The 17,426-nt window shown below is 34.4% G+C and overlaps 2 protein-coding genes across 3 annotated transcripts; both read left to right on the top strand.

Annotated features, from left to right (window-relative positions):
* Positions 1 to 7,729: 7,729 nt before the first annotated feature.
* Positions 7,730 to 13,577, top strand: pnp-1 (Purine nucleoside phosphorylase; the record flags this gene model as incomplete). Of its 2 annotated transcripts, NM_001380002.1 has the most annotated exons (6): positions 7,730 to 7,749; positions 11,334 to 11,417; positions 11,893 to 12,181; positions 12,321 to 12,547; positions 12,597 to 12,693; positions 13,125 to 13,364. In NM_001380002.1, the coding sequence occupies 6 exons, from the start codon at positions 7,730 to 7,732 to the stop codon at positions 13,362 to 13,364; spliced, it is 957 nt and encodes a 318-aa protein (NP_001368342.1). The 2 variants fall into 2 exon arrangements, with proteins under 2 accessions (NP_001368342.1, NP_001379888.1); NM_001392243.1 differs by lacking the exon at positions 7,730 to 7,749 and having other exon boundaries at positions 13,125 to 13,577.
* A 976-nt stretch (positions 13,578 to 14,553) lies between these two features.
* On the top strand, positions 14,554 to 17,302 carry T21D12.7 (BPTI/Kunitz inhibitor domain-containing protein). The gene is made up of 8 exons (NM_001356899.2): positions 14,554 to 14,669; positions 14,719 to 14,898; positions 15,237 to 15,375; positions 15,420 to 15,592; positions 15,643 to 15,783; positions 15,832 to 16,005; positions 16,058 to 16,323; positions 16,380 to 17,302. The coding sequence occupies exons 1-8, from the start codon at positions 14,585 to 14,587 to the stop codon at positions 17,205 to 17,207; spliced, it is 1,986 nt and encodes a 661-aa protein (NP_001343686.1). The 5' UTR covers positions 14,554 to 14,584; the 3' UTR covers positions 17,208 to 17,302.
* The last annotated feature ends 124 nt before the right edge of the window (positions 17,303 to 17,426 follow it).

Below are 17,426 nucleotides of genomic sequence, written 5' to 3'. Positions count from 1 at the left end.
TAAAGTTTTCAACTGAAATTCCGATTTCCGTTTTTGTTGTTTTTGTCAACAGCAAGAGCAACGTGGCATTTCCTTGTTTGTCAACAAAAAAATCAAATTACAAACATTTCCGGCGTAGAGAAGTGTTTTTGAAAAATAAAGTTAATGCCACGTGGCAATATTTCGGAGCGAAAACAACAGTGTTTGCAACATTGCTTTGGATTTCCTCAAAAGCTCATATTTTTCAAAATTTTGGAAATTCTCCAAAACTTTGACAGGAAATTATGAAAAATCTAACATTTTTGGAGTGTTTTATGACAATTTTATTTTTAGAAAATGTTTTACGTAAACTTAAATATCCGAGATTCTGATTTTCACTAAAAACACCAAAATATTTTTGAAAATCCAAGGATGACAACACGACTAGAAATAAGGAAACAAGAGAGCACACACATATGGTGAGGGATACTGTGCTTTTGGAATTTTATGAATGTACTCGTTGAGTATAGTAAGTCAATCTAAATTGACAGATGTTGAAAACCCAAGAAATGAAGAGAAATGAGTACAATATTTGAAAACAGAAGACTTTTGTACCGAGAATCTAAAAGGAGGAGTCTAAAAATGGAGTCATTTATTGTGCGCTTTCATGTGAACAAGTACTCTTAAATTACAAATTTTCAAACATCGAAAATGTACTTATCAATCATATGTTCATATGATAACAATTTTTATATGTTTTTAATGATTTTTAGATTTTTAGTATTAATGCCAAAACTGAACAAAAAATGAAACTTTAAACATTATAATCTTTAAAATGATAAGAAAAACGAGCTCGATTTTCGAAGTTTGGTAATTGCATAATGTAGTCGTAAAAAAATAAGTGGCCTAACCTAACCTAAGAATTCAACCAAAGAACCTAAGATTCGCCCATAGCCATTTTTGTGTCAGGTGGAAAAATTCGTAATAAAAATGATTTGCCACGTGGCATAAAGTTTCGAAATTTACCACATCGGTACAACTCCACAAAACGGTTTCTTATCAAAATTATATAGCGGGTCCTATAAAAAAGAAAAGCAAAGGATTTTCCGGTGTGGCCGAGTTTTTTATTTTTCACCGGCCACGTGGAAAAATTCACAACCAAAATCATTTCCTATGCAAAGTAAAAAAGTATCGAAAAACACTACAAAACTAGCCCAACGCGCAGTTGAAACAAAAAATAGGTTGCCTAGGTTTTTCAATCATTTTTCATATATTCTTATATTATTCTGTTTGTATGATTTTAACAATTTTCGTATTTTTCGTATTGAAAAATTGTTTATATCATTGAATTCGCTATCAACTGATACCCATATCACGGTATCAAGTTTCAATTTTGCTAAACAAAAACAATGAAAATTGATAAGGTGATATTTTGGGAAAAATTATTACTTTCAAACTTCTAAGGTTTCGCGGAAACTGATGAGGTTTTTGAAAATTTTAGAACAAAAAAATTTAATTAAAAAACGGCTTTTTTTTAATTAAAAATTTTTATTGATGGAAAATGTTGGGAACAAAAACAATTTACAATTCTCTGTAAATTTTCAAAATTTTCAAAAGGCAGTTTTCAAAAAATCACGGAAAGCAGGAAAAAATCGAAACTCTAAAAATTGTCATAATATAATACAAAATAAATGGGTAAAATAAAATACAAAGAACTAATTGTTATAGTTTCTCTCATTCATTTGCTCAGCTGTTTTCTTTTCTTTTATACCCCTATTCACTAGTTCTCTCTCCCGTATGATCTCATCGAACGAGTGGCAAAATGGGCGGAGTCTATGGAGAAGTTCACGTGAATCGGAGCAACATAGGTGGGCTCATTTTGTTAAAATTTTAGGCAATTTTAGAGGCACAAGATTTTCAAAGATCAAATGGAATTTTGGCCAATTTGATAGAAAATTCAGTCAATTTGATGGGAAAATCGGGTGGAAAACGAGCATGGTTTCTGGAGCACTATAGGGTTACTGTACGTGACAAGATAATCAACTCACAAAATTTTAATACCATAAAAAATCCAATTAAAAATTGAATAATTAAAAATTTTCAAATTTAAAGCTCGTGGGAAAATTTTAAGAATTCGATTCTTTTCAATACATTAAAAAAACCAAATTTGAAAGTCTAAATAAAGGTTTTTAATATTGAAAGATTTACTTATGAATTTTGAAACTTTTAAGAGTAAAATTTAATATTTTCGAGAATTTTTGAAATTACGTGTAAAATTTTAAAGTTTAAAATTTTAGCACTTCTCGATTTTGATTTTCACTAAAAATTTCAAAAAGTACCGAAAAATGTTATAACTTCTCAAAGTCAAATTAGAAGAATTGTATAAAAATTGTGTTTAATATTAAGGTAAAAACTAAGAAAAAACCGAAAAAATTGTAACGATGACCCCATCGGTATTATTATCATTTATCAAGAGAAAGAAGAGAAACATGAGACGATTAAACAAAAACTAGTAGGCGGAGTCTCTCTCTCATTGAAGAAAAAGAAAAGAAGAACGGGTCTAATGATACAAAGAGACATACAAATTAATGAAGAGACGAACTTCTTCTTTTTTTTCAATTGAGGGCTTGGTCATTTTTGTAGAAGATTGGAAGAACATATGTCAAAGATAATCTAATTACGGAACAATTGGGAGATCCCATTTTGATTTGATAAGATTTAGAAAAGGATACAGGTACTTTTTCCCCAATTTTTTAAATTTTGGAGAGCGAACATTTGCGGTAGGCCAAGAAGAAAAAACTCGGCCACCTTGCCGGGGGTTTTTTTTGTTGAAAAATTGTGGCCGAGTTTTTATTTTCAGAAAATTGATTATCGACAATTAAATATCGGTAACCGAGTTTTTTCCAGGCAAATAGGAAAACACAATCTCAAAAAATGGACTCTGTTTTTACATAAAACAGTCAATTTGGAAGATACTTGTTAGTGAATGCATACGCCCTGTAATCCAAAAATTTCCAAATTTGGAGGTTTGATGTCTGATATTCGGTATCTACGTGGAATGTGTCACGTTTTTCAAAAAATTGTGATATCCGTTTCCCTTTTAATGATAAGCTGATATGGATGATGATGAAATAAGTGATAAATGATGAGATCAGAAATAAATTTGAAAGAAAACGTGACAGAAGGGATATCCCTATATGAATGTTACAAAACGGATGTGACTGCGTGGCCTCCGAATATAAATCAGTGGCCGAGTTTTCTTTTTTTGCAGCCATGGATATATCATAAAAAGGCTTGAAAAAACTGAGCTCCGTCAATTCGTAAAACTTAAACTTCCACGTGGCCTAGAACAATTTTGGATATTTATTTAATGTTCTTGTAAGAGATTTATTTTGTTCTAGCGAAAAAAGTTTTTAATTCTAACAAATATAACAGTTTAACTTTTATGTGATCTACAGAAATCTCGGTAATTCCGATAAAAAAATCGACCAACAAAAAATAATTTTGAAGAATTTGTTAAAGTACTTATTGTTCTGATAGTTAGTTACCATTTTAAAAACACAATTTAAAAATTTTAGATCTCAATATTTCCCTACTTGACTACTATCCATATTTATATACACTTGGTCTATAGACTACATAGCCCTCCTCCTCTCCCATACATCATTTCGAAAATGGGCGGAGCCCAACTTTGAAACAATGATCGGAATGATGGTGAAGATGAGGGGACGAAAAAGAACATGATAAACTGAATGTCTAGAACACAAAAAACATTCCACGTGGTTTTTATCATTCGGTCTGAACACGGAATTTTGAACTAATGATGGTTGAGAAACTGTTTGTGATTTGATGTTAAATTTGCCACGTGATAGCGAACTTAACTTTTTGAAAATTTTTTTATTGGTTCACGATGTTCAGTGCACAGAAAGTTGAGTGAATAAATCTTAACTTTCTGAAAAAAGTTTTGTTGATGAGTCATAAAATCTAATTTAGTTTGTGTACTTTTTGGATCTTCATTGTACGTTCCAGATGGTGGATTAAGAAAATGGTGTCCAGTTGTTGCAACAAGTCAAAAGTCATGGAATTTTTTTTAACGTTGTAACTCCGGAAAAATAGGTACCGATCGTTGAGTATCTGGGAAACAGGATGTCAAACGTAAAAAAACCGTAACTTGTTTTTTATTCTAGTTTAATTGTTTAAAATCTATATCGGTTAAAATATTTTAAAGATGCTAAAATTGCTATTATTTAATATCAGACTGCAAACTGTAAACTATATTATTTTAATAGTTTAATATTAGATTTGAAAGTCTAATATCGAATTTCTAATTAATATTTTTTTGGAAAAAAAATCTCACGTATTCTGATTAGTTTTTTTCAAAATTTATCGGCATTGGTTTTAGGAATTTGACTCAAGACTCAGTGAAGCTAAATAAAACATTTCTTGAAGTTTACTCTACTAAAGATGCAATATAAAATCTCCAGGTCCAAGCGGTTGTCAAAAAAAAACCTCCGTCACATTTTTTTCAGGAATGACAACTGTTCTACGTGTGTTTTATGATGTCATTTGGGGAAAATCTGGGTCAGGAAATAATAAAGCTCGAACATGTTTAAAGAAAAACAACGAAAAATTGAGTGCAATAACGCGAAAGTTCAAAAAATAAGATGTTATTTTGGATCTCTCGAATTAAATAATAATACGAATTAAGAGATAAATCAAAACTTTTTTTTGAATTACAGCCTTAAATTACAGCCCAGAGGGATCACCACCAGGCAGTGTACCTGAATCCCAGATCCGCAGTGCATAGCACTTGAAGAACGGATCGTTCTTTAATCCTTTTTTTAATTCTTTAATTAAGAGATAAATCCAAACTTTTTTTTGCAAAACTATTGAAAGAAGAACAAAATCATTTAAAAAAGTGTTTAATATCATGGCCACTTTTAAAGAAGACATGACCCCAAGAAAACTGGTTTGTTACTAGTTTCTTCACAATTATCATGTAGGTGTATTGATATATAGGATACCCTGTGGGTACTTTAGATATCACTTGTATTCAGAGTTTTATGTCAATATGAGAAACTTGATGTATCTGGTTTTTTGTTTATTGTGGCAAAGTCTCCCAGTTTGTGTACTTACAATTTGATCAATGATCTTCGGAAAACTTGGCATATGGATACCACAGTCCCACGGATAAAATGCTTAATTTTCAAAACCAATAAAATATAGTTCATCGCTTACCAAAAACACTAATGCAATCCAAGGGCACCCCTATTTATTTTGTGCCTACCGTACTTCGCTGCTGGTTCACAGAATTCAATTTTATCCAATACATCCGAAGATAACAATCAAAAGCACATCTAGTCTTTCTTAAAAGCGGCTTCACTTGAGAAGTTCCAATGTTCCATTCAAGTCTACCATGGGTTTCTATCAAAGAACAGGATTTAGGTTGAAGTGGATAAAATACACACACAGACTACTTGAGATAAGAAATTGATAAAAAAGATAGTGATATGAAACATATGTTCCATCGGGATGTGACATGTGTTGTGGGGTGATCTGTGGAAAAGTGTACCCGAGAGCATGAGATTTTCAGATGAGATTTTGGGTTCAAGGTGCATAACTTGAAAACTCGTGGAAATGGTTGTTTGTATAACTACAGTAGCTTGTTCATTAGTTTTGACCTTATTAGTAAGCGTTGGCCTTAAGTAACATACCCTACAGTTAGATACGGAGGATACTGTAGGAAACAGTAGGTAATTCAAAACACTCACTGTATACTAAATGCTCGTATACTTGAATTTGGCGAAGGTACTTCTGAACATGTGTTTCTTTCAACTGTATGTCTCATTTTGTAATTTACAACCAATTTGTCCAAACTGCGCCCACCACGCCTTTACTGTTTTAAACTGTAGTAAAACTTATTTAAACAACACAAAGCATGTTAAAAATGAACCAAAAACCGAAAATAAGTTATTTCATTAGTACAATGGGAGGTGTTGCTTATTTTGACTTTTGATAACCGTGGTAATGCGTGATTTTTTTGCTAGGTCTTGTATCCACAAATACCTAAATATTATGCTAGTTTAAAAACAAAGATCCAGGAAGTAACGCCGAATGTCAATGAACGTGGCAATGTCTATCAAAATATGATAAAAGGTATAGTTGAGAGATCACGCACCGCGCGATTTATGTAGGGGTTTTTCCGAAAATAATACTTTTTTTGTTTTTCAATTGTCTCATCCAATATGAACAGAAGGTAGTGAGTGCATTTTCAGGTCACCTTGGATACGTTCACTAAAGATTAACACACTCGGGAGCTATCTGGCAAACAATTTCATTCCGGTAGAATCATACTATACCTGTAATAAGAATTTTGAGATCGTCGACAAGCTGTCACGTGGCTTAAATTGAGGTCCTGTAGAGGGATAGTGTAGTTAGAAATTTATTCAGAATATATCACTTTAGTCGCAACTTAGTTAGTGAATTACAAAAGTGATGTGAAGTGGGAATGTTAATTTTTGATCATAAAATGTGATACAAATTCCATTTTTTTTGTTGAAAAATTTCATCTGTCAGAGCCTGTGATATGATTTAGCATAGTCGTCACGTATGACCTGACGAACCGAGTCTCCTCTAGCCCCGCGCTCCAAATTTAGAAGTTTATACCATGAGAACGATTAGATAAGAGTTAATTTTTAGCTTGAATGCTATTTGGAACCTGGTAATAGTTATCCTTTTTGTTGACAATTTTTGTGAAAACCAATGATAGTTTAGCTTTGCCCCGTGGACGTCATCAATTCACTATTCCTAAAATTTTCCAAATTTGTGTGCCTTATGCTTTTCCAACTGTATCAGCTGGCTAACATTTTCAAAATGTCCGCAATTTTCAATGAATTCTTCAAAAATCTCGGCCTCCAGACATTCATTCTTCTCCAACAGGTTCTCTTCGGTTCCAAATCTCTCCAGTTTCAGCACTATTTTCCGCGTGTTTCCGTTGTCTCATTCAAGTAGAAGTAGTTGACCATATCATCGTCACTGACTACTGGGATGACTAGTGTTGTCAATATTGGGAATATGGGAGAGAGATGAGACTGAATGATTGATTGAATGGTATGGAATGAAATAAAAAACCAAATGATAACCACATACAACTTTTGTTCGTCGTCCTCTCGTTTCTGTACAAAAAACATGCAAAAAACATAACACTAAAAAGTACTGCAGGTGGTTGATAGTTAGGGGATAATATGAAGAAAACGGTTCACAAGATTTTTATAAAAGTAAATCAAAAGGCAGTACGTAAACGAGATAGATTAGAAAAGGTAAGCAAAGTTGAAAAATTACAAAAAATTTGATATAGTATTAGTGTAGCTCAATATAGGCTGCTCGGATCTTGGTCTTCTTTATTTTATTGAAAAAAAAATTTTACAGTGCTATTTAAACTCAAATTAGTGTTTTTTGCTTTTCAGAACCAGTAACAATAAAAAACTTAGTGAAAACTTGGAGATCTAAGACAAAAATGGGTCAAGTCTTTACTTTTAAGCTGTAATTATTTGGAATATTCACAAAAATATTTCACAACTTAAAAAAACTAAAAAATCTCCGATATTTAAAAAATCACATCAGTGAATTTCATAAAATAGAATCTAATTTGCAAAAAATTTTTTAATTCAAAATCATTTGAACGTGAAAATTTTTTTTGCAAATTTTATTGGGTTTATTAAAAATCATTTCTTCCGATTACTCGCTTCTTTGCTCGATTTTTCTTCAAACAATGGGAAACTGCACTCAAAAGTTTGTGATTTTTTCTGATATTTTTACCTGTATTCTGGTTTCCTGAAACGTGTGTAGTTTGTAGTCTCAAAAGTTCAACATTATGGTTGACACCAATTATCTCCAATAAAACACACTTTTCAGTCAATTATCATGTCAATTTTGTTTTTTTTTTGCCGATAAAAAATCAGCCATCCGTATCGAAAAATTATTTCATTTCAAGTGCATTTAAGTCGAGTCATTTTCTTTTTTAATGTAGATCTATATTTTTAATAACTCATGGGTGTACAAAATTGCTCTATTAAAACCAATTTTTAGTACTGTTTAAAAAAATATATGTTTTTTTTTAAATTTCTGTATTTAATTTTCAAACAGCAGTTTTTTAGTATTTAAAAAGCATCTTGCGCCACGCGCCAAATTGAAAAAGATCCTAAATTTCAGTATAGTATTAACCGAGTATTTTATTTTTTGAGTATAATAAAAATGGGAAATTTGATTGAATCTGTTTGTATTATCGTTCTGCTATGTTGGACATTTGATTAATTATTTCAATGCCGATTTTATGTTTGGAGTTTTATTGTTTTCTGGAAATTTACATAGGAAAAAAATCATTTATACTTTAAAATGAAACACCTGTAGGCATAAGGCAATATCTACATTTGAGGAGTCATTTACCGCCGTCCTAAAAAACTATCCGAATTTCAAATTTGGGAAGTAACATCCTTTTTTTATAAGATGTTATGTTTTACGGTGTTTCAAGGAGTAGAAGACTTTTGGAAATGTTAAAATTTTGTAAAAAACCGATTCGATCAACCCGATCAAAAAATGTTCAGATAAAAAAACATTGCAAATTTAATTTTCCAGAACGTTTACCTTAAAAACTTTACAAAAACAGTTTTTAGTGAATTTTTACATGCTGCGAAAGTAGTGAAAAAATGCACTGAAGATTTCAATATTGAAACTTGGGCTGTTTAGAGTAAGGTATCTTTACACAATCATCAATTTTCCAACTATGTTTTTTCATTTTCTTTTCACAATCGAAAAATTATTATAATTTCAAATTTGAATTTCAAATGACACTCAAAAATTTCCAGCTTATTTTCAGTTTTAAAAACGGATGTTTCTGCCCGAGTTTCTTTTTTCCTGATTATTTACCCCTAATCGTCTTAACATAATTCCCTTTTCCCAAAACTGTCATAAACAAGTCGAATAGGGGAAAATTTTCAATTTTCCAGTGTCACGTGGTCACAAAAAATGATGACGACATTTTGATAAATGATTAGAAAAATTGATAAAAATTGTGTTACTTTTGATTTTACAACTGTAGCGGCAGGAATACTTTTCAGTTTTTCCCCACCTAAATTTTCCCGCAATTGTGTTATCAGTTTTGATTCGGAGAGAATCAAATTCTGATGTAATTTTTAATAAAAATTTAGATATCGATTGAGATTTTCAGAAAAGAATTATTTTGTCTACTTTTGTAGTGGAACTTTGAAAAACTGCTTTTCAACAGTAAAACGATACGTTGCAAAAATTGAATAACATCTATTGAGTGTTTGACAATGTATGTCACTTCTTCCCTCGCATACTAAAAAAAATGCATTCTAATATGGCTGAATTTTTCGGAACATATATGAAATTTATTGAAATTTCATAAAATCTTTACTAAGTGTTCACATAAAAATCAGAGCCTGGGCAATAGGCAGAAACACAGGTATGTGCCTATTTTTGGAGGCGGAATTGTTTACCTTGTTTACTTCATACAATGAATCAAATACCTAACAACCAGTGCGTAATTTTTTATAAATTCCTCATGTTTTTTTTTCATGTTTCAATCATTGTTTTCAAAACATGATTACTAAACTGATTACTATAAATTGTACATTAAAGATGAGTAAATTTCAGTCGTTCTGACTTTTCAATTTTGTTTTAAATTTTTACATTATCATACTAACTTGATATTATTTTAAAGAAAAAAATCTACATGGTGGCAGAAACTATAATTTTCAACACCATCATAACTCCAATATTCTAACACTAATTTGTTACATGAACGTTGGAATTCTAAATACCTTTTTTTAAGCGACTCTACTCGCACCCAAAATAGTGTCACTTTGATCTACAATTCCGTACGTAATAGTCACGAGGTTAGTCTAGGGCCCACGTACTGTTGATATCAGTCTGTTGTTAGATTGTGTCACCTGTCTCTGCATGTTCCTTCTTTAAATTTTTATCACGCGACACTTTGATACCCAACACTTCTTTTTGTTCCTTTCGGAGCATTCAAATTTAACGGCACGTTTTTTCATTTTATCAGTTATGCGAATTTCTCGAGAACTAGCCGTTTCTGGGTCATAAAACCTTTGAATTCTCGGAAATGATCACTGAATCAGCTAAAAAAAATAGTTATTCTCGCTGTGTGCTCTTCGCCAGTGAACCGCCCATTTATTATTATCATTAGGTTAGAAAGAGAGAGCACATTGTTATCAGTGATTGGAAGGTTGATGTGGACAGAGTCACATTCATTTCTCCCAACCTCTTTACCCCACGCGCGCGCTCCAGGTTCGCTCTAGGTTGAAACGTGGGAAGTTTCACGATTTACATTTGTCATTATGATGACTGTCTTCTTGATTTCGATGCATAGTCGACAAGCTAGCTATTATTCTTTTATAGTTGGAAGTATTTTGAGGAATAATTAAATTCTCAAAAAGCGCTAAAATCAAATCTGAGCTATCTTTTTTTCATGTTGTCAGCAATATTAATAGAAACGCAATTCTGCCAGGGACTGCAAGTGTAATTATTGCTCAATTTTTTTTTGAGCAAAAGAGTGAACAATTTTATTCTTTTTTTCGATGATGTCAAGTTGAAATTATTTTTTTGCAATATCAAGAGCAAAACACTTTTATCAGAAGAACTCATAAAAACTTTAAATGATTGAGATTAATGGGATAAGTGAGAAAGAAGCGAGAAATAAAAATGCATGTTCAAAGTGTTGTATATTATTAGGCACAATTCGAATTTTGAAGCAACAAGAAAAAACGTATCCCGTAACAGTTTTAGTCCAATTTACCTGCCATGTGGCAAAGATCCCTTAAAATCCAGCTTCAACTGGGCGATCTTATTTAACGATTTAAGTTATGGGTTTGGATTTGAATGTAGTATGATTGCTTTTTGATTTCATTGGCTTCCACGTGGCGTTATCTATGCCTAATGTGATTTGAAAGTAGCCATGTGACAGTTTTTCATTCAACTCCTCAAACTAATGTTTCAAATCTCCAACTTTTCTTGGACAACACCCACCCCAAAACCATTAACTTTTGAAAGGCCACCCCTGCCCAAACCCACAAGCGTCTCCCTTCCGGGTACTTGATATTCCTAAGACCTCGTGAGATTTTTCAATGAAAAATAAATGGGCAACGAGAAAAACGATCATGATTTCCTATCTCTGTGTTTTCTCTAGAACCCTCCACCAGTCTCAGTATTCACCAGCCCCCTCCAACAGTACATAATAAAACTGTTTTTGTAGCCTTCTCATATATTGTTTTGTTGGCGTCCGAAATGTTTTCTTCGGACTAGAACTTTTATGATCTTATTCAAAATTGCAGACTCACCACTTCTACTTCACTATCACCAGCCATGGAGAACAACAATTCACCAACCAACGCTGCGGAGCACAATCAGAAAATTGAGTGAGTTTGAGTGGAACCTATACTCTAGGAATATAAGGAAGACGTGAAAGACCCACGTTGAATTTATTCATTTACTTATTAAAGCCGCGTAGCAACAGTTTGTTTTAAAAGTGTATTTTTCTTAAGTTTCCACACTAAATCCAATAGGTATCCACAAAGTTGAAAACTCGTGAGGTGAAATTTGGAAAACCGCATTCGGTTGTCGTTACATTTTTCAATGTAGATTGAATAGTAGTCTCTAGTTTAACACCTATAAATCTTGTGAGTACCACTCAAAATTTTTTTTCTCAAAAGATGTTCTGTGCACGTTTAGCGCATCGCATGTTATCACTGATAAGACACATGAGGCGAAAAGCTTCAAACTTAACAGCTTTCGATTTTAAACCGTTTTTTAATCAGAAATGATTGGAACTTGAAGTTCTGATTTTCGATATGACATGATAGCAGAAGAAAGATCAAACAGTCCTTATTTCAGCCCCAGAAACTACGACGATGTGCTCTCGGTGGCCGCCTCAATCAGAGAGCAAGTAGGAGAAGATGTTGCCCGAGCCGACCTCGGAATCATCTGCGGATCCGGTCTTGGACCAATCGGAGACACTGTTCAAGACGCCACTATCCTTCCGTACTCAAAGATTCCAGGATTTCCAACAACCCATGTCGTTGGGCACAAAGGAAACATGATTTTTGGAAAGCTAGGAGGAAAGAAGGTTGTGTGTTTGCAAGGAAGATTTCACCCATACGAGCATAATATGGATTTGGCTTTGGTGAGTAGAAGAAGTTAGGAATTTAAAAATTTAAGGGGCATAAACAGGTATTGAGCTTGAATTTGGCTTCTTATAATGCTAAAAATAGCCTGAAAAAAAAGCTTGCACGAAAATGTTTCGGTAACTTTGCCCATTTTAGTGCACCCTCCCAGTCCGTGTAATGCACCAGCTTGGTATCAAGATCATGATTGTCTCCAACGCAGCGGGAGGTATCAATGCCGTGTTGAGACACGGAGACTTGATGCTCATCAAGGATCATATTTTCCTTCCGGCCCTTGCCGGATTCTCTCCACTTGTCGGATGCAACGATCCCAGATTTGGAGCCCGATTTGTATCGGTTCATGATGCCTATGATAAGCAGCTTAGGTGAGGGTAACTTTTGAGAAAAATTGTTCCATTAACTAAACTCTTCCAGACAACTCGCCATTGATGTTGGCCGTCGTAGTGATATGACGTTGTACGAGGGTGTCTATGTGATGTCCGGTGGACCACAATACGAGTCACCAGCTGAGGTAAAAATCTTTTTTTCAGAAACTTTGATGGTACACTGAAAAAACATATGTATAGTTCAAAATAACTAGGCATCATTTGGTCAAAGAGTAGACGTTCATAAGCCATTTTAATTGATCCTGAGAATTTGAAAAACCGTTGAGAGAAACCACGTGACTTTTGCTTTAGCGTATTCATAAATGCCTATTCAAGGCTATTTCATACTATACACTGGTTTGATAAGATAGAGTAGTGAAGCGTTTCCTTCGGAAGTTTGATTTTTTGGTCTTAGTGACACTGTCGAAATTCCAGTTCAACTTTCTTCAGCTGAAAAAGTAAAACTCAATCATAGCCGTAGACAATTCGTATGAAAGAGATTTGAAGAGAACTTTTGAAGAAAGCCCTGGGGTGCCATAATAATGGAGTGTGCTCAAACTCGAACTCAATTTTCCAGGTATCACTCTTCAAAACAGTCGGAGCCGACGCACTCGGAATGTCAACTTGCCACGAGGTTACCGTAGCTCGTCAGTGTGGAATTAAGGTCCTTGGTTTCTCTCTTATTACCAATATTGCAAACTTGGATGCAGATGCATCAGTCGAAGTGTCACATGAAGAAGTTATGGATATCGCGCAACAAGCCGGTGAACGAGCATCCCGTTTTGTGTCGGATATCATTACGGAGATTACTCTCTAAATGTGTTCCTTGATCTTTTATGATATAACCTGCTTTCATTCTCTTGATTTCACTCGATTCTCTTCTTCCATTTCACTTACTCATTCTTTTTTAGCCTTTTAAAGGCGCACATCGCCCCACAAAGTATAGCATCTGATCGAATAGAATAACCGACAATATGTACAATTGTATGTTTATACCTTTTGGCCGATTTATCATATAAAAATCATATTGAAATTTTTAAGTTGCTGGTTTTCATAGTGATCGCTCAACATGGACATCATTTGGGCATAAATTTTGACACCCATACCATACAGAAGCTACGTTATTCGAAAAAGGACCTTCATATAAGCAACTTCTAAAACTTTTCGTGTGTCCTACAAGTGCGCCCTCCAGATGTCAAATGGAAAGGTCTACATTAAAATTCATGAATAAACTGTGGGACTTTGCAGGTAGCTCTCAGAAAATGCCATGATAGTTTTTTCTGTGAACCACGTGGTACTACTTTTTAGATTAATTCTTCATGAATTTATTATCATCATACCAGAATTTCCCACGTACCTGTCTTGACATTCAAATATTTACCCGCCCTCCAACCAACACTACAACATACCACGTCACCTTGTTATTATCATTATCATATATTTTTTGCTTTATCAGTTGGTAGTAATTATCATTATGTACCTGTACATACCATGTGATATTACATCACCCTTATACTTTCGTGGAATGGGAAGTGGTAGTTGGAAAACAAATAACATTTGAATGGGAAAAGTAGCAAAGCTGTGATTTGGTAAAAATATTAAATCAAATAAAGGGGTTTCATGTTAGACTTTGTTTGTTAATCCAACTAAAATTGTGAAACAGCAAACCAACTAGCAAATAAACAAATGCCACTGTAAGAGCATAAAGTTCGGTTTGCTAACCCTGATTCAAAATGGAGGTGTTTGATATCCGCTTTTCTTCAGTGAGAGCAACCAAAAGTACTAATTTTTAATAATTTATCTCAATAATTTCAATATCAGAACATCAATCCACGTGGATTTAAACCAAAAATGTCGTCATCTCAACATATTAAAAGTTGTTTGATCTACTCATTAGCTTGCATCTTCTCTCCCTCCGACTGTCGATAACAAACTCTTGACCCTTCTTGACAAGCCGCTTTGGTAAACAAAAAAGGAGCCGGATAAGGAGAGACCACAAAAGCTTTAGTATGTCACTTTTATCGATTCGATGATAGAATGATCACGAAAACGTCTACTATTTTCCAAATACTCTTACTACTCGGAGTTACTGTGATACATTTGGATGGTAATGAGTTGGGAGGTTAGAATCAAGAAAATAAAATTCAAATTACATTGTATATGTCTTCCAGGATTTGTATGTCGATTACCAAAAAATGTTGGATTCGCGTGTGGTGTCACCACACCGCATTCCGCATACTATTTTGATTCTGAAATTCGGGAATGCATAGAATTCATGTTTGAAGGATGCGGAGGAAATCAGAATCGATTCTCGAGCCGACAAGAGTGTATAAATGGGTGCAAGAGTTTGAGTAAGTGTATTTTGATTAAAAAGCCATGTTGGTATTTTCAAAACTTTTTCAATTTTCATTAGACAATCAACAGGTCTCATTGTTTTTCAATCAACGTGGTGTTTCTCATATTCCACATAGTTGAAACCACTTTTTTTTAAAGCTCAAGTGGATATTTTATAAATAATCAAGTAATTGTTCTTTTAGATGTTTTCCAGTAGTTCAATTGTATACACTCTGCAAAAAAAGTGTTCTAGCAAAACGTGTGTAATACTTTTTTACTTCATTTTTCAAAAACATAAGACAACACAAGAAAATTCAAAACAATGATGTGTAGCACGCGAAATTGAAAATTTCAGCCCAATGCGGAAAAGGAATGCCACTCATGGATTTTGCTGGAAATATCAAGAGATGTGACGGTGAACGAGTTCCATGTCCAGGGAGTCATGAGTGTGTTGGTAATGGAATGAGCAGTGTTTGTTGTCAGAAAGCAGGCAGGTGATGTACAATTATCCATCCACGTAAAATACAATTTCAGACAGAATCTGTCAGGCATCAGTTCATCCTGGAACGCCCTGTGGGGTACCTCCGGCTACCAGATACTATTTTGATTCTTCGTCAAAAACGTGCCGCCCGTTTGCTTTTACTGGATGTGGAGGCAATGAGAACAATTTCAAAGGAAAAGGAGAGTGTATGATGTTTTGTAGTTCAGAGAGTTAGTTAGAACTTAGCTAAATGGTTCAATCGGTATCTTTTTGTTTACAGTAATATGTCCACGTGGAGAGCCACACGCCGATCGTTACTCAATCAATAATATTGCCACGTGTATGGAGGATAAACATTGTCCAAGGAATTACACGTGTACGTCGAAGGTTGGGAAGAAAGGGGCATGCTGTCCAAGTAAAGGTAAGTTCAGCTGTCACAAAAATTTGAACTTAACATTAATATTGTCAGAATTTGTATGCGGTACCCCATTTGAAATTAAAAACAACTGCCGAAAACCAGAACCAGTCAACACATGGTGGTTTGACTATAGAAAAGGTGAATGTAAACGGGCGGAACATTCTAATTGTGAAGAACACTTCAACTCATTCGCAAACCAGGAACAATGTGCTGATTATTGTGTTGGTTAGTGTTTTTTTAGTGTTCTGTCCTAATGGTCTCAAGGCTTGACTTTTAGGTACCTGTCCCAACAACCTGGAAGTTCATTCCAATCCTCGAACGGGTCAACCTCATCTATGCGACTTTCTGAAGAACGAAGGATGCCCAATGGGCTTTGAATGTCTAAAAAGTAGTCCGTATGCATCGATTTGTTGCAAAACACACCCAGTATGTCCATCTGCTGAATCTATACTTCTTGTTGATGAGGAAAATGAAGCTGTCAGATGTTCGTCTAGCAGGGATAGTTGTCCAGAGCAGTACATGTGTCAACAAGCTAAGAATTTGGTACGTAACGTGAATTGTTCTTGAATAAAGAGAAACAGTAACGGATTTTGTTTCAGGAACATATCTGTTGCACCAAGCCACTGAACTGTCCTGCTGGAATGGATGCTTTAAGAGAAAACGGAGGTCGCCCTCGAATATGCTCGATGGGTGTTGATGGCAACTGTCCTCATGATCATATGTGTGTTCAAGGTGATGGATCATTTGGCGCCGCCCGTCATCTTTGCTGTAAACCGCGTAAAAAGTGTGTTATCCCGTATGTTGATCCGGACAAGAAGCGACCGATTCGATGTTTCCCTGGTGATCAGAGCTGTCCAATTTCGACGGATTGTCTTCCGGCTCTGGAGAATTCGGAATCATTTTCCAATTTGACAAATGCAATTGATGTGATGTTTTTCTGTTGTCACACTGTTTCAATATTCAGCTGTCCTGATGGTGCTAGTCCATTCTTGGATCCAAATTCAGGCCAACCTGCCACGTGTCTGGCTTCGAATCCATTTTCCTGTCCAGCAGAGCACAGTTGCACTGCATTGATGGATGGTTCAACTGCTTGCTGTCCAATCCAAACACCTCTCTGTGTAGAAGCCCTTGTATCAGATGATGGGTCCCCGAAGACATGTCTAGGATGGGATGATAATACAACGTGTCCCCAGGGAAAATGCCAGAAAGCTATGGACGGTGTGTATTATTGTTGTAGACCACCAATGATGATTCTACAGAACAATGCACCAATAGTTCCACAAGTGGAAGGAGTGTCGGATAGAGTTACAGAATATATTGCGTGCAGTCTTGGAATACTTTATACAGATTTTGTGAAACCCAAGAAGAAAAGGCAACCAGAGTATTTGAAGTTGTTGAGAGATCGGAGAGCATCGAAATTAGATTAATTTATTTTCAATAATTATTTTACCTCTACCTACTTGCCAATCAGTTCTTTAAAAGCATTTACTTCGTTTTATAAATAAAAGTGTTCGTAATTTAATCAGCGTTTTCAATTTAAAAAAAAGTAAATTTCCACGTTGATCTAAATACTTGGAAACTTGATAATACGTGGAAAAATACTTGGAAATGTTATTTTCTAAGTTTTTAAAATCGGCTTCATAGCC

The sequence above is a fragment of the Caenorhabditis elegans genome, chromosome IV (assembly GCF_000002985.6).
Source record: "Caenorhabditis elegans chromosome IV".
Classification (NCBI taxonomy): domain Eukaryota; kingdom Metazoa; phylum Nematoda; class Chromadorea; order Rhabditida; family Rhabditidae; genus Caenorhabditis; species Caenorhabditis elegans.
The sequence above is the reverse complement of the archived record's forward strand: the minus strand, read 5'-3'. Positions and strand labels throughout refer to the sequence as shown.

Coding starts and splice junctions, on each gene's coding strand:
- T21D12.7 (NM_001356899.2), top strand. CDS start 14,585: ATGATCACGAAAACGTCTACTATTTTCCAAATACTCTTACTACTCGGA. Junction 15,376..15,419: donor TGTTGTCAGAAAGCAGGCAG/GTGATGTACAAT, acceptor AATTTCAGACAG/AATCTGTCAGGCATCAGTTC. Junction 15,593..15,642: donor GATGTTTTGTAGTTCAGAGA/GTTAGTTAGAAC, acceptor TTTTGTTTACAG/TAATATGTCCACGTGGAGAG.